Here is a 27,855-nt window from a genome sequence, read left to right as displayed (position 1 = left end):
AACACCCCATCACACCTGAGAACTGCTGCTGTTCTATGGATCCTCAGAAATAAGAATACCTTTCAAACCAAGCAATCGGCTACATTCCTAAGGTCTCCCTAGGCTTTGTTGGATCCTTTGCTTCAGTAGAATTGTAAGCATTCATGCGAGCTAACTCACACCACTGGGTGTATTTAGAACAAGCACCTTTGAGTGCATTGGTCAGCACCAGCTTCACAGCACATATTGTGCCACTTCATCTTTCCCAGGACAAATAAACTGCAGCACAAAGGACTTAAGCTAATGTCACAATTCCTACTTACAGCAGAGCTGGAATCCAAAGACCTGACTGAGTTAGTCTAAAGTCAAGTCGTTAGGATGAGCGGCTCATACTCGCTCAAATGAGCTCTGCCTCATAAAGTTTTAGCATACAGATGCCTGAGCCAACTGAGCAGTACTTATGCAATCCCATAAGTTAATTTCCTCGGTACCAATTATTGGTCAGCTCAGAAACATCAATAATGTTATATAACCAAATGTCTTCAGTATGCTTAGAGCCCCATTAACATCTAGCAGGCAGCTTCGGCCTATGTGATTTATCTCCGCCACCACAGTCTATATCTCCCATAAAACAGTCCTGGACAGAAGCATATTTCAAATCCCAAACACTTTAGAAGATATTTCGTAAAATATAATTACAGCAGAAGAAATATGTGCATATGTAATGGTATTTACCCGCTCTAGTAAATTCAGAAGTAATAAAATGTGTATATCTTTCTGTATTAATTTGTTTCTTCCTAATTGGCTTTACAACTTGCCACAGACCCTTTAAACACATTTTCCAATGTAAGTCTCTTCAGGCATTGCCTTGTAGCTTTCTATATCATTGAGTTGGAACATAACTCAGGATGTTATAGTGCCTCAGGTTTATTAAAAATAGGACTTAATTTTTATATAATATGGTCCTTTCTGACAAGCAGTCTACCTCGCAGAGCTGTGTGCAGTTTTATGAGCCGAGCACAATTGCTAAGAATCACACAAGATAGTTTAGATCCAATAAAGCCATTATATCTGACTAAAATAACAGAGGCTCAACAAACATATGACTGGGCAGGAGTTGATCTACCCTACCTGCAGGATGCATTTTCATATACTACATGCTTTATAATGTTTTTATTAACTGGCCTGGAAATTGTCTTATGAATCATAAATAGCTTTAATGGTTTCATCATTCCTTTTCAACTGAAACCACCCACTTCCTAAACTTTGGCTATCGTCTGGGATCTTGTCTCAAAGCAGGTTCTGCTTCAGTGGTTGTAGGAGGAGGCCTGAGACTATGTGCTACTTGAAATTTTTCTAAGCAGTGCCCATGAACCACACAGTGTGTAATAGGGCCACAGAATATCCTTCAAAAAATACATTAGCATGTATGTGTCAGCGCTCTTGCATTACCCATACCACCTCTGAGAGCCTCATGTTTCTGCAATTTGAATATGTCCCCAGAATTCATCGTGTGGAGAATTAATCCCCCAGTGCAGAAAGCGCTGAGCATCAGGCCTTTGAAGGGGAGGCGTGGTCATGAGGGTTCAATCCTTATGAGTTATCACAGGAGGGGATTAGTTACCACACAACTGAGCCCCTAACGAAGAATAGCCACTCTCCCTCTTCCGTGTCCTCTCCTCCTCCTTTCTTCCCCGCTTGCCCGCAACTTTTCCATCCCCTCTCCCTTTCATCCTCTCTCATGAATGTTCTTCTGTTCTTCTGCCTTCTCCACAGAACAACACAAGAGAGGTCCTTCCCAGACTTGGCCCTCACTGACTTTGGATTTCCTAGAATTCAGCACTGTAGAAGACAAATCTCTGCTCTGATAAGTTACCGAACCTTAGGTATTCTGTCACAGAAACAACAGAGTGAACCAATGCAATGATAATCTTGTATATCTGCTGCTTATCTAACCATAATTCTCCTGGAATAGAAACAATATTTACCTGGCATTCTGTTGTATTTTCAATGTCTCCTGTAATTAATACTCAGAACTTATTGAATATTGATCATCAAATGAATTCCTGTGCACAAATGATAAAACTTGTACACATACTCTTGAGTTCATACAAACATCCTCCCAGCAATGTTTTCATAAGAATGTCACCAGAACACTGGAGGGATTTTTTTTCAAAGGTACAGTAAATTTTGTCACTGTAATCATGGCTGAAATTTATACAGTGAGTTATAGTCTCATTACCTGAATCCCTATAACTCTAATAGGAAAACTTATTTTAATTCTCATCTTAAAAAGTAAACTGTTCCAACAGAAATATCCAGTTCATTATTCATATTTACCAAGCTATCAAATACCTTCTCTGGAATACAAACCCAGGCAGGTGGGCTCCACAGCCCATGCACCTAACTTCTACACCCTGAGATGGATGTACATCAAGGAGTCACTCCATGGCTTAACTCACTGTGTTTTACAGCTGCAGAATGCCACATGGACCACCCAACAGAACCCTGTATCTACTCAACACTTTGGCTAAGTTCTTAGGTTCAATCCTCTTCTACAGCAACCCACAGATTTGTGTCATGAAATAGTGTGTAGTTTTGGTGGGACAGGATGTAAAGGGCCTAAGACCTAAGAGGACTCACTAGATTAGGGCACTGGAGTGGTCCATGGAGGGGTGTTGTTGAAGGATGGATATCTACATGGGCTTGTAAGACTATCTACCTATGTAGAATTCCAGGGAAAGTGTATATGACAAGGGTCTTCTCAAATTGGAGACTTTGAACAGTTTTAAGATGCATCCCTAGAAAAATATGTGACCTCCTCTGTGCTCCATCTTGACACTGTCTGATACTAGTCACCTGAATTGTAAACCCTTCCATAGTTCAATAAGGGAACACAGATCTTGTATGCACGTAATTAAACACTTCACATTTTTTTATTTAGAGATAATATGTGTCATTGTTTATGACCAGAATAAAACCATACAACTATTTTGAGAGACAAATCACTATGGTAACAGCTTTTCTGATTAAGTTTGAAGTTGCACTGCCTTCTGCTACTGAAAGATACAGCTTTTAACAGCAGGTATTGTGTATTTATATTGGGCCTTGTTTGGTTTTATACCAGGTAAAACTTCATGTTAACTTACCTAATGTGAATATCACAATATTCAATAACTCATACTGCATGCAGAGCCATTTAAAGGAAATATTACTGGTTGGAGCTTTTTCAAAGACAAATGAAAAAAATGAATGATATCTAGATTGATATCAATAAAAGGAAAAACATTAAAAATAGAATTCTACAATCAATAATTTTAATAGTCTATAAATTTCATTTATTTCTATAAAATGTTTCTTGAATTAATAAAAGTTAACACAGGTAACTGTGTATCACCATGGGAATTTTTAATCTTTATTGCATTGGTATACTGGATACCATGGTGCACGAATGGGCATCAGAGGACAGCTTGTGTGGGTGGGTTACCCTTTTATACTGTGTAGGTCTTAGGGATTACACTCAAGTCTTCTCACTTGACAGCAAGGGTCTTTACCCTCAGAGTCATCATACCATACCAGTACTTTATAGTGTATAATTTTCTTATATAACATCAGGTCTCCTACCTGGTTGCCTACACAATGGTGAGTTGTATTCTAATATTTTTTTAATTTCTTATTCAGTGGCAAATAGTTTCCAGACATCTTGCAAACAGTGAAGACCATAAATTTTCTTCTACTCTAAGCACACTTCAGTGGAACTGTAGAACTAGAGTTTTAGAACAAGTAGGACAGCAATAATGGTAATGTCCCTCACTGAGCCTTTGAGACATTCCATAAATTCATGTTATTTCAACACTTCTCCCCAGATAATAGCACTGCTTTGGAAGTGTGTGGAACCTTCTAGGGGAGGCACTTCATTGCAGGAAGTGGATCACTGGAGGTGGGCCTTGAGGTTGGATAGCCCAGCTCCACTTCCTGTCTGCTAACACTTCCTGACTGCAGACATCATATCCAGCTTTCCGGTGTTCCTGCCACTATGCCTAAACCTATCATCATGGACTATCTCCCCTAAAACTGTGAGCCAAAATAGATCCTTCATCCCCTGGGATGTCTCAGGAATTTGATCTCAGCAGTTACAAATTTACCACAATGAACAGAAATCAGAGATGTGTATATTTATAACTTTCACATTGTTTATACGGAAGACACAATATTTAGCATCAGTTGAAGGAGTTTGTCCTTCAGTCCTGGCAAACAGCCCCATGAGCTTGTTCAGAAATAAAGTAGAGATTAGGGAGCCTGGGTACTCTCTGTGGGTGTTAGATTATGAAAGGAACGCAGCAGCACACTGAATGTCTTCACAAACATTCAGGAGCAATGGCTTATATTGGATAAAATGAGAAAATTGGCTGGCAAAATGTAATAAGCACTCCAAGTCATGAGGCACCAGGTGCCAGCATTTCCTCAGCCGTATATTAAAGCATCTTTGTGTAAGTGTGCTTTATGCAAGTAATGACGTTACGAATGCCACAGTTACACAAGGGAGCCCAGAACTTCACTGTTTGCAGACACATCAGTTACAGTTGCCATTTAATATTGCTATTTTTCTTTTTGAATGTCAGATGAGTAAATCATAGAGATAAGACAGTAAGCTTGCCTTAAAATGAAAGGTCTTACTTCGGTTTTGATAATTTGTTATCATATAATGAAGTGTGACAGGCAAGCAAGTTATTCAATCAATTAGTTCTATTCATACACAGTTCTTATTTCAAGCGCCATCACAGATACATTTACGGAATTAGAGGTGTAGTAAAACATACTGCATTTTGATAAATATCTGAGATACATCAGTAGGATGAGCTTTCTGTTAGTCATGAACTACATCCACAACATTTTTAGAAACTTGAGTGTAGCATTTATAATCAAAAAAAAAATACTGTGGTCTTGGGTTTTCTTGATTCTGTTTGAATCCTTAAAATATTCCATTTTCTTAAGTCATCTACTTAGATGCAAAGATGGAAGTTGGTGAGAGCATGTGGCTTGAAATCATTTTAGGTGAACTTTAAGAAAGACAATCTGTCGGTTACTACAGGTATATGCTCTACACCTCCTGATTCCTCCTGCCCTAAGATTCCTGATAGCATCACTCGTTCTGTCAAAAGGAATGCTCTTATTTGAAAGTTTTGCATATGGGTAAATTGCCTTCTGAGATAAAAGCCCAGAGAGTGATATAAAATTGTAGCTAGGTGAGCCAAAAGTAAATACCACATTCTAGAACTTTCCATAACTTTGTCCCTGTGGAAGTATGAATTATGCCTAAACACCCGAGTGGAAATGGTGCATCTTCTCTATTTCACCCGCGTCCATTCTGATCACTTACTATCATAACACTAATAACATTCCTTGAAGCAGGGAGGACGCAGCTGTCATTAACAAGGCTGACTAGATAAGGACCAGCGGCTCTGAAGCAGCTAAAGGACCCATTCTAACCGGCTTAAATGGGATTGCTTGTTTTCCACTTTTGTTATTAAAAATAGAAGTGGAAATCTGCTTTCCCCAGCCTATCAGCATCCCGTGCCTGAGCCTGCCTGACCTTGAGCGGTGCAGCTGCTTCGGGAGAGTTAAAAATGGACCTTCAAGCTGGCTTTAGTTTCTGTTGCTCTGCCTGCAAGTGTCCTCCCACTGATCTGTTTATCACACTCTCTACCACTTTTGTTGTTGTTTTTTCCTTCTGAGAGTTTTTAGCCTGGACAGCGGATCCTACTTCTCAAGGCCCTAACCTGCAGGTCCTTCCTTGCACGTGGGGACCCAAAGTGTGCGAGAGTGGTGCTGGAACCTGGCCTTGAATGAGGCTCACCCCCACCCCAAGTATCTCGGTTTCTTCGTTTTCTGGTCCACCTCGACAATCTCCGCAACCTCAGCAACCTCGCTGGGAATGCCCACCCATTGCAAACCCTGTGCCACTGGCGCAGGGCAGCAGGAAGGGTGGCTTAGTAAAGTTAGAAGAAAACGTTTGGCATCTTGCTTTTAGTGGTGTGCCAGACCCTCTGTTCCCTCTTGCTCAAGACTCCCCCAAAAGAGTCGCAGAGCTTATCCTAGCAGAACATTTCTTTATTCTCATGCCCCACAAGCCATTTAAAGACCACTAAAGCTTAAACTTCTTCCAAAACAAGCCCACCGGGAACTTTTGCTTCTGGGAACGGCAATTGCTCCTAACTATCCTGCGGCTGGAGCAGGCAACTGAGATCCTGTTAGTGGTTTTGTTTAGTTTCTTGGCACTGGCCCTCTTCAATTCAAGTTCTGCGCCTTTCGAAGCCAGGTCTTAGAACAGGGCCAGGCTCGCCCTGGCCGCGGAGAAAAACGGTTTAGTCACAGATGTAGTATCCCCAAAGATGCCCCATTGATTCCTGAGTGCAGCTGAAGCTAGAGAGCCCTTACCACATCCCGACCACCTGCGGGGAGACTGGGTGCGGACTGGAGCTGATGGGTTAGAGTCAGAACATGGGCATAAAGGATGCTCACAGAACACCAGTGTCAACTAAGCCAAATACTTATTCAGAATGACACAGCAAAGTTTTGGGTCATGGCTAACAGGACCTGGAGCTTCTAGCTGCTTGAAAAGTTCCATAGCCAAAACCTGAGCAGTCTGAGCCTGGAAGCAGGCAAGCTGTGGGCAGGGGCTCACGCCAAAGAATCTAGGTTAGTGGCCGAAGGGAGACGCTTCTTAGGAGGGTGACCAGTGGCCTACCCAGGAAGCAGCAGGTGTCCGCCCAAGGCGAGGCTGGTCCTCAACTCCCAGGGGCTTGCCTGGGCCCCTGCCTGGGCAGGAACTGAAAGGTGACCTGACCCTGCAGGGGCGGGCCGGGGCACGGGCCCCGGCGAGTGGCGCAGGTGGGCGTGCCGGCCAGGAGGAGAGGCGGGACCTATAAAGCGCTCTCCGTTTGGGAGGCGGAGCGGCCGGGTGCAGCCTGTGCTGGTGGGCGCGGTGGCCCGCAGCCTTCGGCTCGCTGCAGGATTGTGCAGGGGACCACTGTCCGAGCTTCGGACTACTGAGGGGCGCCGCCTGCCTTGGTTTACCCTTCAGCGTCTGGTGAAATCCGGCAGGTGAGCGACCGGAGGAGGCGGGATAAGGCAGGGTCGCTTCCCAGTTGTGCTGACTTTCCAGCTACTTCCAGCCTGTTGGCTTTAGTTGGCGCCTCCGCTCCTAGGGCTTTGTCAACTTGAGTTGCTAAGGCTGGTCCCTCCCTTTGGAAGGGCAGTGCCCGGGCTAGTTCACCCTAGCGATGCCGGGACTCTGAGGAGCCTGTGCACTTCTTGCGTGCTTTTGCAAACTTCTCACTTTTTCCTCCCAGCGCCTAGGGAAAGATCCGTTCTGCTCCGCGAGGGAAACAGAGCCGTTGACCATGGTTGCAACGGGCAGTTTGAGCAGTAAGAACCCGGCCAGCATTTCAGAGTTGCTGGACGGTGGCTATCACCCTGGGAGTCTGCTAAGTGGTGAGTCTCTGAGCTGTCCACCTCTTTCCTATCCGAAGGTTGCGGGGGGGGGGGGCCCTCTCTAGTGTAAGCGTCCCTGCCTGAGTGCGCGAGACTTCATCTCCTCCTAGAGACAACAGAGGACTGTGAAACCCATCTGAGATCTCTTTCTAAACTTCCTTTGCATTGTCTGCCCACCAAAAACAAACGTAAGGGGAATAATGCATTGTTCCAGTCTGCTAAGAGGCTCTTGGGGATGAAATTCCCTATCTCATGGTTGGAACATTAAGTGTACAGGCTAGGTGTGTTTAAAGACACGCGCTTACTTGTGTAGCCAGCACCACCACGTCCCCCCACCCCAAATTCTCCCTTTTCTGTTTGCCACCTAATCCTTCTCTTTCCCGTCTCCAGAAGACCATCCTTCAGCATTTTGTTACCACGTTAGTTTTGCTTTTAGAATGTTAAATAGTAGATGTATATGCTCCTCTCAGTTCGGTTTGCTTTCCCACCGTGTGATGTTGTGGAGTTACACACTTACCTCCTCAGTGAGTTCCTTTTCGTTGCTAAGTAAGATTCTATTACAAAATGCACCCACTGTGCCAGTCTTAATGTCAGAAGAAAACTTGAACAGCCCTGGTTCTACAGAAATCATCATTTGCAACTTAAAATGTCAATTTCTAATCTGACAGATTATTCAACTATCGAAGAGTGGTGCGAGCATATATTACGTGGCTTAAGCTCTTTAGATCTTCTTCATCTATAAGATAATATTATAACTCTAAAATTGTCTGTCTTCAATGTGGATAAAAATACAGATATGATTTGGAATCTATTTGTTGGAATTAAAAAAAATAAAACAAAAAAACAAAAACCAAGCAGTGCCCTCTAAGTGAGCTAATGACATAGAAAACCAGGAGAGGAGAGGCAGGCTTGTGGCTGCAGTGTGGCGTGGCACTCGGCCAAGTAGTAGGATTAATTTGGAAGGTAGGTGACCAAATGCAGAGCTATCTTTTTTCCTCTGAGTAAACCTAACTTTGTTTTCCTGGGACTGTTTTGTTTTGCTCAGCTAAGAAAAACCGACCCAGCCCGGTTATAAATAAACCCAGGAACCTCAAAAGTCCTCTCTCCCCTGCGAGCAAACTTGAATCAAACAGGTCAAAGCTAACACCGGACCTTCAGGCCATCTTAGTAAGGACTTCTAACGAAAACTAAGAGGCTGGTAGATCATTAGCATTGGGACAGGCTCACTTTACAGCGCTTGAAACCATTCTGCACGCCAACAGTCCCTTTGTTAAGCAATAGTGATGATTTTTATTCCAGATGTTCTGCATGGTCTCTTGTGAAAAAACTAAAATAAACTTGGAAAACCCTACAGAGAGAGCAAGGGAGAAAGGAAATCACTAGTAATATTGGATGACCGTGGACAGATTTTTGCCACATAACCCTCAAGACTACGGGTAGAGAAGAAAATGTAAAAGAGGGTTGTTTTAACCTATTCATTATGTTTATCAGAGTCTTTAGGGCATAGATGAGCTTTCAGTCCTGAAAGGTTAGAAGGCCTGTTCTATTACCTACATGGTTAACAGCGAAATTGAGATGAAAAAAAGCAGTATCAAAAGCAGGTAGATACGAAGCTAGAAGTGGCCAGTCTTACTATGCCAGTAAGACCTTGTACACCTTGCTTCTCTATTCACTAAAACTTTCATTTCTTTCAGATTTCGACTACTGGGATTATGTTGTCCCTGAGCCCAACCTCAACGAGGTGGTATTTGAAGAGACAACATGCCAGAATTTGGTTAAAATGTTGGAGAACTGTCTGTCCAGATCAAAGCAAACCAAACTTGGTTGCTCTAAGGTCTTGGTCCCTGAGAAACTGACCCAGAGAATTGCTCAAGATGTCCTGCGGCTCTCGTCCACGGAGCCCTGCGGCCTTCGGGGTTGTGTTATGCACGTGAACTTGGAGATTGAAAACGTATGTAAAAAGCTGGATAGGATTGTGTGTGATGCTAGCGTGGTGCCAACCTTTGAGCTCACGCTTGTGTTTAAGCAGGAGAGCTGCCCGTGGACCAGCCTCAAGGACTTCTTCTTCAGCAGAGGTCGCTTCTCCTCGAGCTTTAGGCGAACTCTGATTCTCAGCTCAGGATTTCGACTTGTGAAGAAAAAACTGTACTCCCTGATTGGAACGACAGTCATTGAAGAGTGCTAAGGAGGAAAAACAATTAAAGGCCCCTAATGAGTGGATAATAAACCTCTGAAGCTATCCAGCCAGTCATTTGTAGTTTGCCTGCTTGCCCTCACCAGGAAATCCCAGATTTAGGCCCTTTTCCTTCTGTGTGTCTCACCCATAGCAACCCACTTTAAAGGCTGATTTTTTTTTTGTCCAGCTTTTAAGACATAATTCAAGAGAGCAAATTGCCCACATATGTGTCCATATGGAATAGAATTAAATAAGGAGGAAAAAGAAGCAATCTCCTTTAATTTTATATTTGGTCTCATATTTAGCAGGTAGTCTTAGCAACAGAGCAAGATCCACTTTGCCTAATTTGACTTTCATGTGCCCAGGGCTTGCTGTTATTGTACCCGCCTCTCTCTCTCTCTCTCTCTCTCTCTCTCTCTCTCTCTCTCTCTCTCTCTCTCTCTCTCTCTCTCTCTCTTGTGTGTGTGTGTATGTGTCTATATATATATCTGTGTCTCTTTGTCTCTGTGTCTCTGTCTCTCTGTGTGTCTGTCTCTGTCTCTCTCTGTCTCTCTGTCTCTCTGTCTGTCTCTCTGTCTCTCTCTCTCTCTCCTCCCCTCCCTCCCTCTCTGAGAGCCATCTTCTCGATGACAGGACCTTACAAGATGATGTACAGCCCCATCAAAACATATAGAGATCTGCACTAGCAGCTTCCTCCCTGAATTTGAAGAGCTTTTACACAAGAGGGTACAGTTAAATCGATCCGCTGGATTAAAGCATCACCTTACATAGAGCGAATAAACATCACAGTGACAAGAGCATGGCTTCCCTGCCTGGTGGTCTCCCCACACCCGTGCCCAGGAGACACGAGAAGTGTGCCTCTTACTGCAATGATTACATGATGGCTTTCAGTGCCTTTGTAGTTTTGTGTCATCTTGGTTTTCCTAGTTACCAACTGCTGAATGTTATCATTTTTTATATTGTCTTTGAGTAGATAAAAAAAAAAAAAGAAATGACTGGCTTTTTGCATATAGTTGATTTGACTGAGCAAATATTGATTACCCATCTCTAAAGATGGAAAAGGGTAATCTCAGATCCCGTCCCTTTCAGATCCACTAGGTCACATTGCTGCTTTGTGCCACCAAGATGCTTCCTCTCCAGTGAAGTGTCTCACCTCATGCAGTTAGCTCATCTCTGGTCTTTTCTAGGAACTGGATCACCTTTCCTTAACTTCACACTTCTTTTTAGTTATCAATGTGCTTATATTGGCAGAGCCTGATTTGACTCTGAGATGTTGTTGCTACCACAGACTACATATGAAAGTCCTATGATAACTTAAGACAATCACTGCACATACCCAGCTCCATCCACCATATCACAGCCCATTCCTAGGAAACAGCAAATGCCTCTTTTGCTTAGCTTTTGCTTCATTTTAAGTAACTAGATGTTTCTCGGGTTTTATGGCCATGAGACAATTTACCTTCCACGTAACTCTGTTCTATTCAGCAAGGTCTTTTCTTCCTTGGGTCGTGGAAAGTAACATTTTCGGGTCACCTGCCTAGGCCTTCAGTATGAGTTTGTATACCTCAGCTTGGCTGGGACAAATGTCTTCATCCTGACCTTACACAAACAAGCCTGATAGTTACTGGTCCTATGGGTGACCTAAGACATCACTGTTCCAATGAGCAGGTCTTCTAACAAAGTGTTCTCCATGGATACTTGGGGAAGTACCATGGAGCCAGCCTTCACAAGACTGGGCCAGTAGGCAATTCCCTATTGATCTGTAGGCTTGCAGATGCCCAGGTTCTGAAGGTCGCTGTGTTTCTGTAGCTGTTTTGAGTCATGCCGGGGAGGATGGTGAGGCTTCTCAGGCATGGGCATAGATCTTTTACCTGTTAGCAGTTCTCTGGTTCTCCTGCCCATTTGACTCGCAAAATAGTAATGGCTGAAGGAGGCTCTTGCAATAACAATCCTGTTAAAGTCAATTTTTTACAATAAAATATTATATATTTTTAATTCCCTTGACCTCTTTGTTTTTTCTGCATTTGTGTCATGATCACCCTAGAAGAGTCTTGACTGTATTTGGAGAAAGATAATGTGTTACACTTATTTTGAATACTTATACCTCAATAAAGAATGCATCTTTCTCATAATTTTCAATATTTCTTATATTTTCTATAGGAAGATATTAATGATCTGAGCACCAATGACAACTGCCTTGTTTAAAACAAACATAAAAACTTATTGTATGAAGACTTTTTGTATAGTTTCAAATATATAACTAATTATATGACCAGCATACATATTCAATTTTCTTAATCTATTAAATGACAGACCTTCCTAACTCCCCTATTATTCAATTAAAATTTAATTTTTCACATACCTTTTCTATCTCTTCAAATTAATGTTCATTCCCTCAGATTTCTTGTGGTATAACCTCAAACACTTGAAAGATAAGCTAACAATATTACACACAGAGAAGACGGCATAGACAGGGCCAGAAACATTTGCTTTGAAAAGAGATTTGAAAAGAAATTTGAAAAGGTATAGTCTTAGTTTATGCTTTGGATTGAAACTATAGCTTCAAGCTTGCTAGACAAAGACTCCACTGCTCCTGTGCTTGGTGCAGGACTCCAAAAGCAAATGCTTAGTGTGGTTTCAAATCGGGTAGAAACAATGAGGAAACTGTTGGCAAGACGCATTGGTAGCAGGGATTGGCTCAGACTTTAAAACCTGTCCATAGGCCAGTGAGATGGCATGGTGGCACAGATGAGATGGCATGGTGGCACGGGGTAAAGCTGCTTGCCACCAAGCCTGGCCACTTGATTTGATCACTTAGTGATTATTTTTTTAATGTAAGAGATTAAACCAGTGAGTGTAGGGTGAGTGTGGGGGTGGGAGTGTGGGGGTCTTGGGGTGTATGTGGTGGTGGTAGAGTATTATTAGTGTGTGTGTGTTGGTGTGTGTTGTCTGTGAATGTGTGTGCTGGTGGTAGTAGGGTGTGTGGGTGTTGTTTGTATGCGTGTGTGTGTGTGTGATGCTATGTGTGTGTGTGTTGGTGTATGGTATGTGTGTGGTATGTAAGTGTGTTGGAGGAGGAAGGGTGTGTGTTGTTGGTGGGTGGGTGGGTGTTAGTGCTGTGTGTGTGTGTGTGTATTGGTTGTGTGTATTTGTTGGTGTGTGGTATGTGTGTGTGGTATGCTTGTGTGTTGAAGGAGGAAGGGTGTGTGGTAGTGGTGGGTATATATGTGTGTGTGTGTGTTGTATGTGTGTATTGGTGTGTGGTATGTGTGTATGTTGGAGGAGGAAGGGTGTGTGTTGTTGGTGGGTATGTGTGTGTGTGTGTGTGTGTGTGTGTGTGTGGTGTATGTTGGTATGTGGTGTGTGTGTGGGGGGGGGGTGTTTATCTGTGATATGTGTGTAGTGTGTGTGTGGTGTGTTCATGTCTTGGTGGTGTATATATGTGTTGGTGGTGTGTGTGTGTTGGCAGTGTATATTAGTGGTGTCTGTTAGTGGTATGTGTGTTAGTGATGTGTGTGTATGGTGTGTGGTATGTGTGAGTGTGTGTGTGTTGGTGGTATGTGTGTTAGGGTGTGTGTGGTATGTGGTATATGTGTGACTGTGTGTTGGTTGTGTGTGTTTTAGTGGTGTGTGTGGTATGTGGTATGTGTGTGTGAGTGTGTGTTGGCGGTGTGTGTGGTGTATGTGTGTGGTGGTAGTATGTGTGTGTTACTGGTGTGTGTATGGTGTGTAGTGTGTGTGTTAGTGGTATGAGTATGGTGTGTGATATGTGTGTGCGTGTGTGTTAGTAGTGTGGTGTGTGTGTGTGTGGTGGTAGTGTGTGTGTTGGTGGAATATGTGCGTGATGTGTGTTGGCGGTGTGTGTGTGTGTGTGAGTCTGTGTTGGTGGTGTGTGTGTTAGTGGCATGTATGGTATGTGTGTGAGTGTGTGTCGGTAGTATGTGTGTGGTGTCTGTGTGTGGTGGTAGTGTGTGTTAGTGGTATGCCTGTTAGCGTGTGTGTATATGGTGTGTGGTGTGTGTGTTAGTGGTGTGTGTGTTAGTGGTATGTGTATGGTATGTGATATGTGCGTGAGTGTGTGTTAGTGGTATGTGTGGTGTGCGTGTGTGTGTGTATGTATGTGTGGTGGTAGTGTATGTGTTGGTATGTGTGTGTGTGGTGTGTGTTGGTGGTATGTGTGTGTGTTAGTGGGGTTTGTGTGTTAGTGGTGTGTGTGGAATGTGTGTGAGTGTGTGTTGGTGGTATGTGTGGTATGTGTGTGTATGTGTTGATGGTGTGTGTGTTGATGGTGTGGTGTGTGTGTGTGTGTGTGTGTGTGTGTGTGTGTGAGGGCTGTTATATGCATTTCTCATTTACATATATTTAAACAAATGAGGACAGTAACATTGCAATCCAGTTCATGTTGGCGGCAGATGAGAAGGAAAAGGTGCATGTGACATGCAAGGAAGAAGGAGCATAGTTGTGTCATGAAGAGCTCTGAGCCACTCACTGCTCAGACCCAGTCTTTAAAAGTAGTAAGAAAAACTCAAATGACCAAAGAGAAAATAAGTGAACAAGAACCTAGGCTCGTTTACATAGAAAGGAACTCATATGATTATAAATGCATGAAAAGATACTTAATTTAATTAATAATTAAAGAGATACAAATTAATAGCATAATAAGAAATCTGTAGATAATTAAACACATTAGTTAACAATTGATAAGTCCATAAATTGATGAAGTCAGAGAAAAAAATCTTCACCCTGTGGAAACTACACCTCAGCATCTAACATGGCTGTGCAAAGTTGATGATAAAAGTATTTTATGAACCAGGTAGACCATATTTCATTATCATTGTTCTTTGAACCCCTTTGCTTATTATAGATTTGAAACAATCGTGAAATCATAGCCTCTGTCGTGTTTTATAATTGCCACCCTGATTTTTCAGCCTTCGTTTTAGAAGTTGGAAATGATGTGAGCCCTAGTTCACTGTAAACACCAGCATTTAAAATAAAACCATGACATCAGTCTGCCTAGTGTTTCCAATGGGATGTCAATGGCAGAGTAGCGTGACACCACAATCTATTTAGAAAACACTAAAATAGGCTCTTCCACAAAAGGTCATTTTCTGATGTTACTTTTTCTCTGTTGCTGCATGTACCAACCTTTTCTTTTTCATACTGAATTTTACTTTAACCTAAGAGTTTTAAACATTAAAGTTTTTCTTAGGATTCTTCTCTGAAAAAAAAAATACACTTATAATTTGCAATAAAAATGTGTTCAGTAACAGTTAAGATAACAAGTTTTGGTTGAGTTCGATTACAAATGATAGATAGTCACAGTAAAAACACTATCTGGGCTTTGCAGTTTTATAGAGGTTCTTAATGCTGAAGTGGTGGGTCACTTCTTATTGAGGCAACTACTTCATTTGTTTACAACAAATACTGGTTTCTGTTATAGATTCAAGGCTAGGCTTCACTATCTATGTTTGTTTCCATAGCTGTAAGCTTTGGGGATTTTTTGTTTTGGGTTTTTTTTTTTTTTTTTGCGTAAATCTACTACTATCAGCAAAATGACCATGGTGGAGGCTGCCCAAATACTAACGAGTCCTTGGATTACTTTCAGACGGACAGTACTTTCAAATTAGCACATACATGACTGAAACAGATCTCAGTGAGGCTTTAAACATAGAGCAGAATCATTCAGCTTGTAACATTTCTTACCAACGTCCACAGATTTGACCAAGCTATCACAGTAACACACCAGTAGGACTGTCATGAGATACAACAGCTTGTTTCCTCTCCGTGGTTGAAGGCTACAAATACAAGGTCAGAGTGCTGGCAGGTGGCATCCGCCCAAGGCTCCTTCTTGGTATATAGATGGCTCTCTTGTCCCCATGTCTTCCCATTGTCTTCCTCTATTGGTATATGTATCTTAATCTCTCCTTCATATAAAAACACCAGCCTTAATAGACTACAGCCCCCAAGGAGAGGTATTATGTTAACATATTTGCTTCTTTAAAATGCCTATCACCAGGCTGCTGGCAGTCCTCTAGTTACTGTTCAGATTAATGCCCTCATGCAGTGTATACGAAAACTATTCTTCCTATTCTCTTCCACAGGGTGTATTCATTCACTGCCTGCCAAATTCTTGTCTGTCACCACACAGACATGTTATGTGTATATTGTATATTGCCTACCACAGCAACTAAAATATAAGTATTTATATAAAGAACTCTACTAAAAACACTATAGATAAAATGAAATTGTTTAAAAATGAGAATAAAGGGTCAGCAGCTAAGAGTGCTGGCTGTTTTTACAGAAGACCTGAGTTCAATTTCCAGCACCCATATGACAGCTCACAACTTCTTGTAAGTCTAGTTAGGCTTCCGGCCACATTGGCTATCACCAATGATAATAAAACAAATTATAATAAATGCCAGTGAGGGTCTAGGGAAATAGAATCCGTATTAACTGGTTATAAGAATGAAGATATCTGTACCCCTTAGAGACCTGTATAAAAGTTTCTCTTTTAAAAAGGTAAAATTCAACAAAAAACCTAGGATAGCAAAAACTCTTCTCAAGGATAAAAGAACCTCTGGTGGAATCACCATTCCTGACCTAAAGCTGTACTACAGAGCAATTGTGATAAAAACTGCATGGTACTGGTATAGTGACAGACAAATAGACCAATGGAATAGAATTGAAGACCCAGAAATGAACCCACACACCTATGGTCACTTGATCTTCGACAAGGGAGCTAAAACCATCCAGTGGAAAAAAAGACAGCATTTTCAACAAATGGTGCTGGCACAACTGGCAGTTATCATGTAGAAGAATGTGAATTGATCCATTCCTATCTCCTTGTACTAAGGTCAAATCTAAGTGGACAAGGAGCTCCACATAAAACCAGAGACACTGAAACTTATAGAGGAGAAAGTGGGGAAAAGCCTCGAAGATATTGGCACAGGGGGAAAATTCCTGAATAGAACAGCAATGGCTTGTGCTGTAAGATCCAGAATTGACAAATGGGACCTCATGAAACTGCAAAGCTTCTGTAAGGCAAAAGACACCGTCAATAAGACAAAAAGGCCACCAACAGATTGGGAAAGGATCTTTACCTATCCTAAATCAGATAGAGGACTAATATCCAATATATATAAAGAACTCAAGAAGGTGGACTCCAGAAAATCAAATAACCCCATTAAAAAATGGGGCTCAGAGCTAAACAAAGAATTCTCACCTGAGGAATACCGAATGGCTGAGAAACACCTGAAAAAATGTTCAGCATCCTTAATCATCAGGGAAATGCAAATCAAAACAACCATGAGATTCCATCTCACACCAGTCAGAATGGCTAAGATCAAAAATTCAGGTGACAGCAGATGCTGGCGAGGATGTGGAGAAAGAGGAACACTCCTCCACTGTTGGTGGGATTGTAAGCTTGTACAACCACTCTGGAAATCAGTCTGGTGGTTTCTCAGAAAATTGGACATGGTACTACCGGAGGATCCCGCAGTACCTCTCCTGGGCATATATCCAGAAGATGTTCCAACTAGTAAGAAAGAAACATACTCCACTATGTTCATAGCAGCCTTATTTATAAGAGCCAGAAGCTGGAAAGAACCCAGATGCCCCTCAACAGAGGAATGGATAAAAAAAAAAACTGTGGTACATTTACACAATGGAGTACTACTCAGCTATTAAAAAGAATGAATTTATGAAATTCCTAGGCAAATGGTTGGACCTGGAGGGCATTATCCTGAGTGAGGTAACCCAATCACAAAAGAACTCAAATGATATGTACTCACTGATAAGTGGATATTAGCCCAGAAACGTAGAATACCCAAAATATAAGTTACAATTTGCAAAACACATGAATCTCAAGAAGAACGAAGACCAAAGTGTGGACACTTTGCCCCTTCTTAGAATTGGGAACAAAACAGCCATGGAAGAAGTTATAGAGACAAAGTTTGGAGCTGAGACAAAAGGATGCACCATCTAGAGACTGCCATATCCAGGGATCCATCCCATAATTAGCCTACAAACGATGATACCATTGCATACACTAGCAAGCGTTTGCTGATGGGACCCTGATATAGCAGTCTCTAGTGAGACTATGCTGGGGCCTAGCAAACACATAAGTGGAAGCTCACAGTCAGCTATTGGATGGATCACAGGGCCCCCAATGGAGGAGCTAGAGGAAATACCCAAGGAGCTAAAGGGATCTGCAACCCTATAGGTGGAACAACATTATGAACTAACCAGTACCCCGGAGCTCTTGACTCTAGCTGCATATGTATCAAAAGATGGCCTAGTCGGCCATCACTGGAAAGAGATCTGTAACAGAATCTTCTGAAATGAAAAACAATGAAACCATGACAGTTGCAGGAAAACAGGGGCAAATGAAAATCATTATGTTAAACAAAGTAAGCCAGACATGCTAGTGAAGTGACCCATGGGTAAAGATACCTGCAGCAGAGCCTGCCAACCTGAGCTCTATCAAATTCAACCAACAGAAGTCACATGGTAGGAGAGAACTCACTTCCCTTGGTTGCCCTCTTACTTCCACATAGTTACCATGGCAATGTGTGCTCATGTGCACATGTGCACACATGTGGGGCAAGTGGAACCATGTCACCAGTCAAAAACTGGAAAGGCTGAACAAATTCAGAAACCCTGATAATTCTCATGTCTGAGAATGGTAGGTAGCTTCCCTTACTGGACATCCCTTCCTGAAAAAGCTATCTAATCTCTGGTCCACCCTGAGTAAGACATATGCACCCATTTTCCACAATGAACAATGAATAAACAGTTTAGACAAGCAAGGACTGTCTCATCAAGAACTGCTGTGAGGGGAAGTCTTTATCACACAGAGCCATGCTGCCTAAGTCTCCCACAGAAGGCACTCAGGGAGTGGACACTCACCTCTGAGCTAAGCCAAAGAATTTGGGAACCCCTGCCTCCATGGCCTCAACCTGTGCTGTTTCTAACCTGGGCTGGGGCCCCCCATGTTAGGCTGCATTCTGCACACACACACACACAATTCGATGGAAGTGTGAATGGAAGGTAGCCTAGCACACCAGTGGTGAGGTAGAACATGGGCCTACACACTCACAAACACCCACACACCCACACAAACTCACATACAGAGAGAGAGAGAGAGAGAGAGAGAGAAGAGAGAGACAGAGAGAGAGAGACAGAGAGAAACAGAGAGACAGAAACAGAGAGACAGAGAGAATAAATAAATAAATCTCTCTTTAAAAAATCAAACTCAGGCCAATACTACGTAACTACATATTCCTCTCAGATGCAGAACATAGATTTGAGCTTACATAAACTTGTTGTGTGGGGGGAGGGCTGTGTCATGAACAGAGAAAAGGAATCATGAGAGGATGGGAAGAGCTTTGGGTGAAGAGGTAGAATAGAAGCCACATGGTATGACTGACTAGGGTACAGAAGGAAAGCAGCCAGAAGAGGCAGCAGGTACGTGAATGAAGGGGAGGAGAATGGACCGGAACTGTGATGATATCTGTGTGCCACAACACAGCAGCAGTGTTATTTACAGCTCATAACATGAGCACACAGGAGATAGAGCCGGGAGCACTGCCTCAAGTTCTAAAGCAGAGCTGGGTCACATAGTGAGAAAGGAGGAGAGAAGAAAGGAGAGAAAAAGGAGGTGCTATAGTAAAACACCTTCTCAGGACCAAGGGCCACTTCTCCCATTGATGTCCAACAAGGCCATCCTCTACTGCATATGCATCTGGAGCCATGGGTCCCTCCAGTGTAGGGGAATGCCAGGACAGGGAAGCAGGAGTGGGTGGGTTGGTGACCAGGAGGAGGGAGAATAAGATGTGGGGGGGATGGAAAACCAGGAAAGGGGGATAACATTTGAAATGTAAATTTTAAAAACCTAACAAAAAAAAATTTTTAATTAAAAAAAAAAAAACACCTTACTTTGCATACAGCTGTCATAAAAACCAAACTGTCAGAACTAAGAGCTTGGCACTGCTTTGCTGGGGTCTCCTTATTTGTAGTGGGGGGGGGGGAGAATGACAGAATGTTCTGACCTGACTCACTGAGATGTCCCAAAGAAGGGCTCCCTAAATGACAGCTACAGTCATCCAATCATTTGCATGCCCCGGGCCTCCCCACTGAGAATGAAAACAAGCAGACCACGGGAAAGACCTTCATCTTTATAACCAGTCTCCAAGACAAGCAGACCACGGGAAAGACCTCCATCTTTATAACCAGTCTCCAAGTAAGAAGAGTCCTGCTTACAGCAATAGCCAGCCCCGAACTAACATATCACTGAGCATCGCACCGTGCCAGGCTTTTCCCAGAGTCTCCAGGGACACAGCATACTTTACCACTGAGTCACAGACCTGCTGGTGTGCACCGGGAGAGTCAAAGATCAAGACTGCTCTGAGCCCAGAGCCTGGAAGAGTTCTCTTTAGTCATCCATGATGATCAACCCAAACTGTGCTGCCTGCATACCCTCCCACTTCTCAGCACGGAAACCATTGCAACAGTGGGATGCATGCATCCAGGATGAGTTCTTCTTGCTCGAGGATAATTCGTTGTTCATCTGTTCTTGTGCATGTGTTACCTAGTGCTCATCCATATGTATCATATTTCTTTTGAGTAAGCAGAGGAGGAATGGTAATTTCAACCTAATGTTGATATGAACTAAGGGCTTCCTGGCCTCAGAGGGCTGACTAGGAGAACACTGATCAGGCTGTTGTGAGAGAAAAGTATTTCTGGAAATCTAGAATCACTGAGTTGGCTCATCTTCATCACCCTGAGTTTACGGTCTTACAACAATTTCCATGTATAATAAAGCTTTTATGATAGTTCTATAGGACGTCTTTCTGATACTTTTCTTCAAGCAAGAAAAATAAACAAGTTCTCTTTTCAAAAAAAAAATTCAGAATGAAATCAAGAAAGAAATCAAAAAACATAAGAGACAAAAGAAATTTAAACGTAAGGATGCTCTCCACTGAACGGAACTCAAAGCTTATATAGGCACATGCCCTTTGCCTCATCTGTGTTAGTTACTGTTCTATTGATGTGGGAAGACCTATGCAACTCTTATAAAAGAAAGTATTTCATTGGGGCTGGCTTACAGTTTCAGAGGTCTAGTCCATTCTCATCATCTTAGAAACATGTCGGCATGTTGGCAGACATGGTGCTAGAGAAAGAGCTGAGAGTTCTGTATCCAGACCCACGGGCAGCACCAAGAGGGAGATTCAGGATTGGGAATGGGCTTTCTTGAAACCTCAAAGCTCACTCTTAGTGACACACTTTCTCCAACAAGACCACACCTCCCTATCCTTTCAAACAGCACCACTCCCTGGTGAGCAAGTGTTCAAATCTGAGAGTCTACAGGGCTATTCTCACCAAAAGCTTAAGTGCAGGAATAGACTTGCTAGCGAGATGAGAGCAAGCAGGCAGAGCAGAAGCTTCCCTCTTCTGTGCCCTTACCTAGGCTTCCAGCAGAAGGTGTGTCCCAGATTAGAAGTGATTTTCTAACTCAAAAGATCTAGCTGGAGTAAAGCTGTGTCTTCCTACCTCATCTATCGAGGTTAAAAGATGATCTTTTTACTTCAAATTAAGCAAAAAATCCCTCACAGGTGTGTTCTCCACTGAGGATTTTTGTTCATTTAGGATCTGGTCAAGCTGACAACCACGAGTGGCCATCACACTGTTCCTCTTGTTCATCCTAACCTTCTCTACGATCAGTACTTCAAATCTACAAAGCAGTTCATGAACTTATATGTGCTGCCCATAGCATTTAAACAGCTTTGTCCTTATATTGCATCTAATAAATGAATGACACTACCAGCCATTGCAGCAGGCCCTGTCCATGGGTGGGCAGGATATCACTGTGAATAGAAGAAATGAAGTTGGAAGGGACCTGTCTTCGAAAGAAGAGGACAGCTGAAACACATCCTTCAACAGTGCTGGGTGGTTCAAATCCTGCAAGTGGCACAGTTGCCAACAAAAGCTGGTAATTAAAGGCAGGATTGCATTAGTATAAAAATCGGTGTCAAGGTAATGTAAAAAACAAAACTATTCTCAGTCACGGGAAGACGTAATTCCCATACTTTGTATAATGTAAGAACAGCCAGTGACTTGTGAGATAACATCCAGACTTGACATGACTAAGGAATTGGGCATCACCGGGTATCTAAGTAGCTTAGCTTAGCTAAAAAATCTCCCTGAAAGGAATCACTCTGAAAAGAATAGAATTACAGCAAAGCTCCAGGAGAAATGTAATATCTTCATTACCTCAATTACATGAAACTAGAAAGACAGAGAAGGCAGGTTAAAAAGAGAAGGGACCAAACCTCCATCACTGATGTAGAAAACAGATGGAGTGCCTGCCTGTCCCCAGAGGCAAAAGATGCTGCAGCTATGACTACAATCTGTTTCCCAGTCACCAGTTTGAACCAGTCCTTCCTGAATTTGTGAATCTCCAGAATATGTGCTTCATGCAGCTCTGCTCAATTGTTATTGCTTTTAAAGACATCGGGGCCATGTGTTCTGTGAGCTAGGAACATAGGGTAGCACCTCAGCTTTTAAAGTACAAATGGTAAGGGCCGAAGGTGGAGCTCAGTGCTACCAGCATGCTCAGCACCCTGGCTTCAATCCCCAGCACACCCCCATGAGAAGAACAGGACTAATAAAACTAGCAAGTAATACTAACAATAAATAAATAACAACTCCTGGGGAAACAAGGGTTAGAATCAGAGACTTAGAATCATGTGACCTGTAGCTAGAATAGTAAAAACAATAGCAGTCCTAGAAACAAACAAAAAGCTACAACAATAAATGAATAAATGAATGTTGCCATATACACAGAATTTTATCAGGGGAATAGAAATGAAGACCATGCAAGTAAGAGGGCTCAGTGGGGAAAGGCACTTATCAAATAAGCCTGGGGACCTGAGTCCAACTGTAGAATCCATATAAAGTTGGAACGGGAAAACTGAACTCACAGAGTTGCCTTCTGACCCCAAGAGGTATGTTGCTTATTATTATTATGTGCACAGGTGCACATAATAATAATAACAATAATAATAATGGTAATTACATACATACATACATACTAGATAGTATGGATGAATGGATGGATGGATGGATGGATGGATGGTCAAATCTAACTTTTGAAAGGGTATTGCATTGGCTATTTTTCTATCAGAGTAATGAAACAGCATGTCTAAAATCAAGTTATGGAAGAAAGAATTCATTCTAACTATCGTTACAGATAGGAACTATGGCAAGGAAGGCATGGCAGCAACTGGCCAAAGCAGGAAGCTGGCTGGTCACATTTTGTGCACAGGAAGTACACAAAGCAAACTGGATGTAGACAAGGCTATAAACTCAAAGCCCACCCCAGTGATAGAATATTTCCTCTGTCGGGGCTTCAAGGACTAAAGGATCTATCTCCTCCCCAAAGAGTGCCACTAATTGGAGACTAAGTGTTCAAATACATGAACTTACAGGTGCTTATTTCTCATTCAAACTACCCTGGAGACAACAACAACAACAACCTGAGAAACACGGGGAATGGAGTAACCCAACGTACACTGTGAAAACAGAGTATGGCTACGTTGATTGATGGTGGAAGAAAGCAGAGGTGGACCTCGGAGTACAGTGTCTGATACCCTGCTGCCTTCCCTGTGTTCATGGAAGATAGGTTGACTTTTTGTTACTTGTTGGCACCGCTGAAAACCAAGGCCAATTCAGCTGGAGTCTCCTTCAGCTAAAGTGCTTGGAACCAGATGTGCTTCAGATTTCAGAGAGATGTTTTGCTTTGTAATATTTTCACATCCGATGCCTTGGGCAAAGACCTAAGACTCAGAAGTCATCTGTATCCTATGTATGCCTTCTGCAAAGAGCCTATGGCTAATTTTATACAATATGTCCATTCGTTTTGTATATGAAACAAACTTTTATGTGCTATCATGTTACTTACAGAATAGCATCAGTGCTCAAAAATGTCAGATGTTAGAATGTCAGATTTTGAACTTTTAGATTCGGGATGCCCAATTTCCATTGAAATGCTCCTCTTGTTTAACAGTGACTTGTGAGGTTATGTGTATCATAGAAACACAGAGTTTAACAGCAACACATCGTAGATATCCTCAAGGCTGCAGGAATATGAGCTAAAGAGAACTTTTCAGAGATACTTGAGTAAGGATAAAGTCATGAAATACCCATGCTTCTCAACCCAGTGCCTTGCTTTTAAGTGTCACAACACTTCTCTGTCCATGTTGTCACTACCCCATAAGAAATTGCCTGCTTCCTTCTGGGACATAAACTCCATACAGCCCTGTTCTCTAACACCATGTCTTTTGGGACACTGTGGAAGAAACCCATTTCACAGTAAGAGGCATCAGGTAAACATTAATTTGTGTTTGTCACTCTGCTCAACATTTTGGGCACATAGTGCAGCCATCCTCATGACCCAGAAAGCAAGACATTATTTCTTTAAGTATCAGGCTCAGAGAGTACATGTAAAGTCTCACATCCATTAAAAATTGGGATCCAAGTGAAACCACATTCTTCAGTGAGTTTAGCAAAACCCACTGCATGCCAGAAAATCAGATCTTACCAACTCAAACAAAGGCTTAAAATAGAAAAAAGACCAAGTACAGATCCCACATACTAAGGTCAAGGAGGACCACGCCAGCATGTGGAGTTCAGTGTGGATGAATGCAGGAGGAAAGCAAGTCTGATAAGCAGACAGATGCTCATGACGACCGCATGAACAGTGCAAGCCTTTGCCTGCAACTTTGTAGACTGGGGTGGAGCTGTGTGACAAACATAGCATAAATCCAGCTGATTGAAAGCTTGCTATAGCTAGCATCCCAAGGGCACTTCAAAGGTCAGTGTGTGAAACATATAGTCCCCAGACGGATGCCATCAGGAGGTAGTGAAATCTGGAAAAGGTAGAGCCTAGTGAAAGGTTTTTAGGTTACTGGAAGAATGTCACCAAGGAGATTATGGACCCAAATTCTTCCTCATCCCCTCTTTGAACTCACAGCTTTGAGATGATCAGCTTTGTTCCACCTTGAACTTCTGAAATGAGATGCTGCTTTGCCCAAAAGCCTAAAGCCATGGAGTCAGTTGGCCCTGGATGCACCCTCCAAAACTGAGAGCCAAAATTATGCAAATTTTCTGACAATGCGGGCTATTTGTTACAGTCCCAGAAAACTAATGGAGAGCCGGACATACCGCAGAGAGTGGGTGAGGAAACCAACCAAAGTAGGTGCTCTCCACAGTTACTCCTGACCTGTAAAGAGCTCAAAACTGGGAGTTAGGCCAGGGAACCAGGCCACGCAATGAAAATGCACATGCTTGAAACCAGAGCCCGGGTTCCTAGCCTGGTCTATCACTAAATAGCCATGGGGTCTTACATCTGATGTCTTCAATCTCACTATTTCAAAGAACAAGGCTGGCAAGCAGGGGACTGTGGGAAGGTGGTGCTCTAGGGACATAGCTCAACAGTTAAGAACTTACTACACTCATAGAAGGAAGACTAGAGTTTGGTTTCTAGTACCCGTATTAGAAGCTCACAACCACTTGTAACTCCAGTTCCAGGGGATCTAGTACCCTCATCTGGCCTTTCTGGGTATCCAGTCATATATGGTAGACACTGACACAGAAACACACATACACATATGCATGAATAAAAGGGAAAATACATTTTTAAAAATTGGGCTAGCATCAAGGTCATAGTATTATATGACCACAGAATGTCTTACAGACACAAAGGTCCTGTGAGGGCACACCAGACACTCTTAGTCGTCTGCTCTTCATTTTTAAGCATAGCCTTGCCTTTCTGGTAGACACCAGTCCCACACTGAAAGGAAGTTAGCCAAAGAGGATGTGTTTTAATGCGCACGAGGTCACCAGGAGGCTAAAGCCTCTCAAGTGTCCCGAATGCCAGGTGTGGATTCAGCAGACTATTTTCGGCTCCCACTCACCAAATACCTTGGCAGCTTTACACAGGTTCACAGGTTCAAGGACTTGGCAGGAAGGGCTCCACAGGTGGCAGATCTTTAAAACTCTCCAAAAGGCAGGCCAGAGAGTGAAGGTTCTCCTAGGATGGCCTGGCCATGTTGGGTTAAGGCCAGATTTTAGACTCCAAAACTAAAGCAAGTGTTAGATCTAGGGGCTACTGCGCATTCACTAACCCTCTTTCAGAGTGGCTGAACGAATGGCCGTTTGCATTTTGATGGGATTCATAGAGTCCAAATCTAGATTAAAGGAACTATGAGAACTAGACACAAATATATGAAATGTGTGTTCATGTTGTAAAGATTGCATTCAGTTAATCTAACCCTAAAAGTCCAAAGAATTTGAGCTGCTAAAAGCCAAATTGTAAATGCAGGGATCGGTAATAATAATGAAACTACTGAATAAGTTTAAACCAGAGGGTTTCAGACTACTGCCCATGGGTCACATTTCATACTTGTACAATTTTTGTTTATTATTGCTCACTAATAGATGGAAAGAAATAGATACCTTTCTAATCTGAGCAGCTGTACACAGTGGCCCAGCAACTTGCACAACCAAATTCAAATATCTGTCTTTTCTTGAGAAACCTAATGGTGTCAAATAAAGCCTACTGTCCCTTGCAGCAACAGCATACCCATGATGAATGCAAGTCCCTCTGTGAACAGAGAAAGGGCTGCATTCTAGTCCCCTGATTTCATTGCCTTATGGTCTCCTATGCAGAAGGCAACTGAATACCTCCGAGGATTTCCTTAACGAATACAAAGAGAAGACTCCATCCTCAGGATTCTCCACTTGGCCAATCCTGCCTCTCAGAGTCATTCAGTGACCTCCATTTTCTTTGCCTGGGCTATTTCTGAGGCTGTGAAAACGCATGTATTCTTTTCAATAAGAATCTGTCACCGTTCCTGCTTTAAACATATGTCCAATTTGGCAGCTCCGGTCAGCAGCTGTAATAATTCTCTCTCTCTCTCTCTCTCTCTCTCTCTCTCTCTCTCTCTCTCTCTCTCTCTCTCTCTCTCTCTCTCTCTCGAATTTCAAAGAAAGTTTAAGGGTAAGAACCGGAAATGCAGGTGCTCCCACAGAAAGTCCTGCCACTGCTGGGTGTGTGCTGCAGGGGAAACAGTGACAACAGTGACAACAGCTAAGTTTTAGTAACTTGCATATCATTATTTAAATTTTGACCAGAGCTATGTGTAAGTAACTCACACATCTTTACTTTGGTGCGTGCTCCAATGAAAAATGTCAAATTTTGTGTGTTATTCTTCCTCTTTTTTGGAGACCTTACTGATTTGTTCTCTTGAGAATGTAGAAAGATCCTAAAAGAAACGGTTTCATTCATATGTTAAGGCAGGTTGTAGTATCATCACACATGAAGTAAAAAATCAGTCCCGACTGCATCCCTGAGATACATCCAAACATAATCTAGGCAACCTTTGGCTTAGGTAAAGAAAATAAGGCTATTTTTTCAAATGCTAACACTGTTGACAAGAATTTGGATGCAGTCTGTGGGAGGCTCTGTTTCTAAATTTAATGTAAATCAATCCGCTGGTCATCAGAGGCCATGATGTCCCACAGTCCTCATAACTCAAGACACAAGAAAACCCTTAGGGACGGTCACAGTGGAAATATAATACTGGCTTTTGTACCTGTGTCAGCTAAATAGTAATGCTCATTTCTGTACTCAGCCCAAATAATATGTAATAAATCCTAATTTCATGTAAAAGAAAGATCACTGATGTCCTTAAAAAGAAAATCACAACTTTAATGTATTTTACATCCAGATAAACTTAACATTTGAAAGGAAACCTGTTTCCTTGTTTATATTATTTTGAGTTTCTATTTAGATTATTCCAAATTTCAACTCCACTGAAGTTTTTAAGAGAAATAATTAGGTTTTGAGAAATTTACAGCATTTCCATATTTTAAGAAGCAATACAGTATTTAAAGATCTTGAAATATCTTTTCCTGAAACTGACCCTGGGGTGCTCAATGCCAACTGATATATCTACAACCCAATCCCTTACACCTAAGACTCAGGGGACATAGCAAAAAAAAAAAAAAAGGGGGGGAGCAGAAAGCTTGTAAAAGCCAAAGGAACAGAATGTCTGCTGGGAAATAGTATTTTCTATACATGAAATGGAAGCTTCAGAAACATCACCTAAACAAGGCCTGCACAGGGTCGACACCAGTTGACAAAC

The 27,855-nt window shown here is 42.4% G+C and overlaps 1 protein-coding gene across 1 annotated transcript; it reads left to right on the top strand.

Moving 5' to 3' along the window:
- The first annotated feature begins 6,910 nt into the window (after window positions 1–6,910).
- On the top strand, window positions 6,911–11,833 carry Ddit4l (DNA damage inducible transcript 4 like). Its single transcript, XM_021158796.2, has 3 exons — window positions 6,911–7,083; window positions 7,332–7,473; window positions 9,168–11,833. Exons 2-3 carry the CDS (start codon window positions 7,383–7,385, stop codon window positions 9,656–9,658), a joined length of 582 nt encoding a protein of 193 aa, XP_021014455.1. The 5' UTR covers window positions 6,911–7,083; window positions 7,332–7,382; the 3' UTR covers window positions 9,659–11,833.
- Window positions 11,834–27,855: the final 16,022 nt, after the last annotated feature.

The sequence above is a fragment of the Mus caroli genome, unplaced genomic scaffold (genome assembly GCF_978045245.1).
Source record: "Mus caroli unplaced genomic scaffold, Mus_caroli_1 scaffold_3, whole genome shotgun sequence".
NCBI lineage: Eukaryota > Metazoa > Chordata > Mammalia > Rodentia > Muridae > Mus > Mus caroli.
The sequence above is the reverse complement of the archived record's forward strand: the minus strand, read 5'-3'. Positions and strand labels throughout refer to the sequence as shown.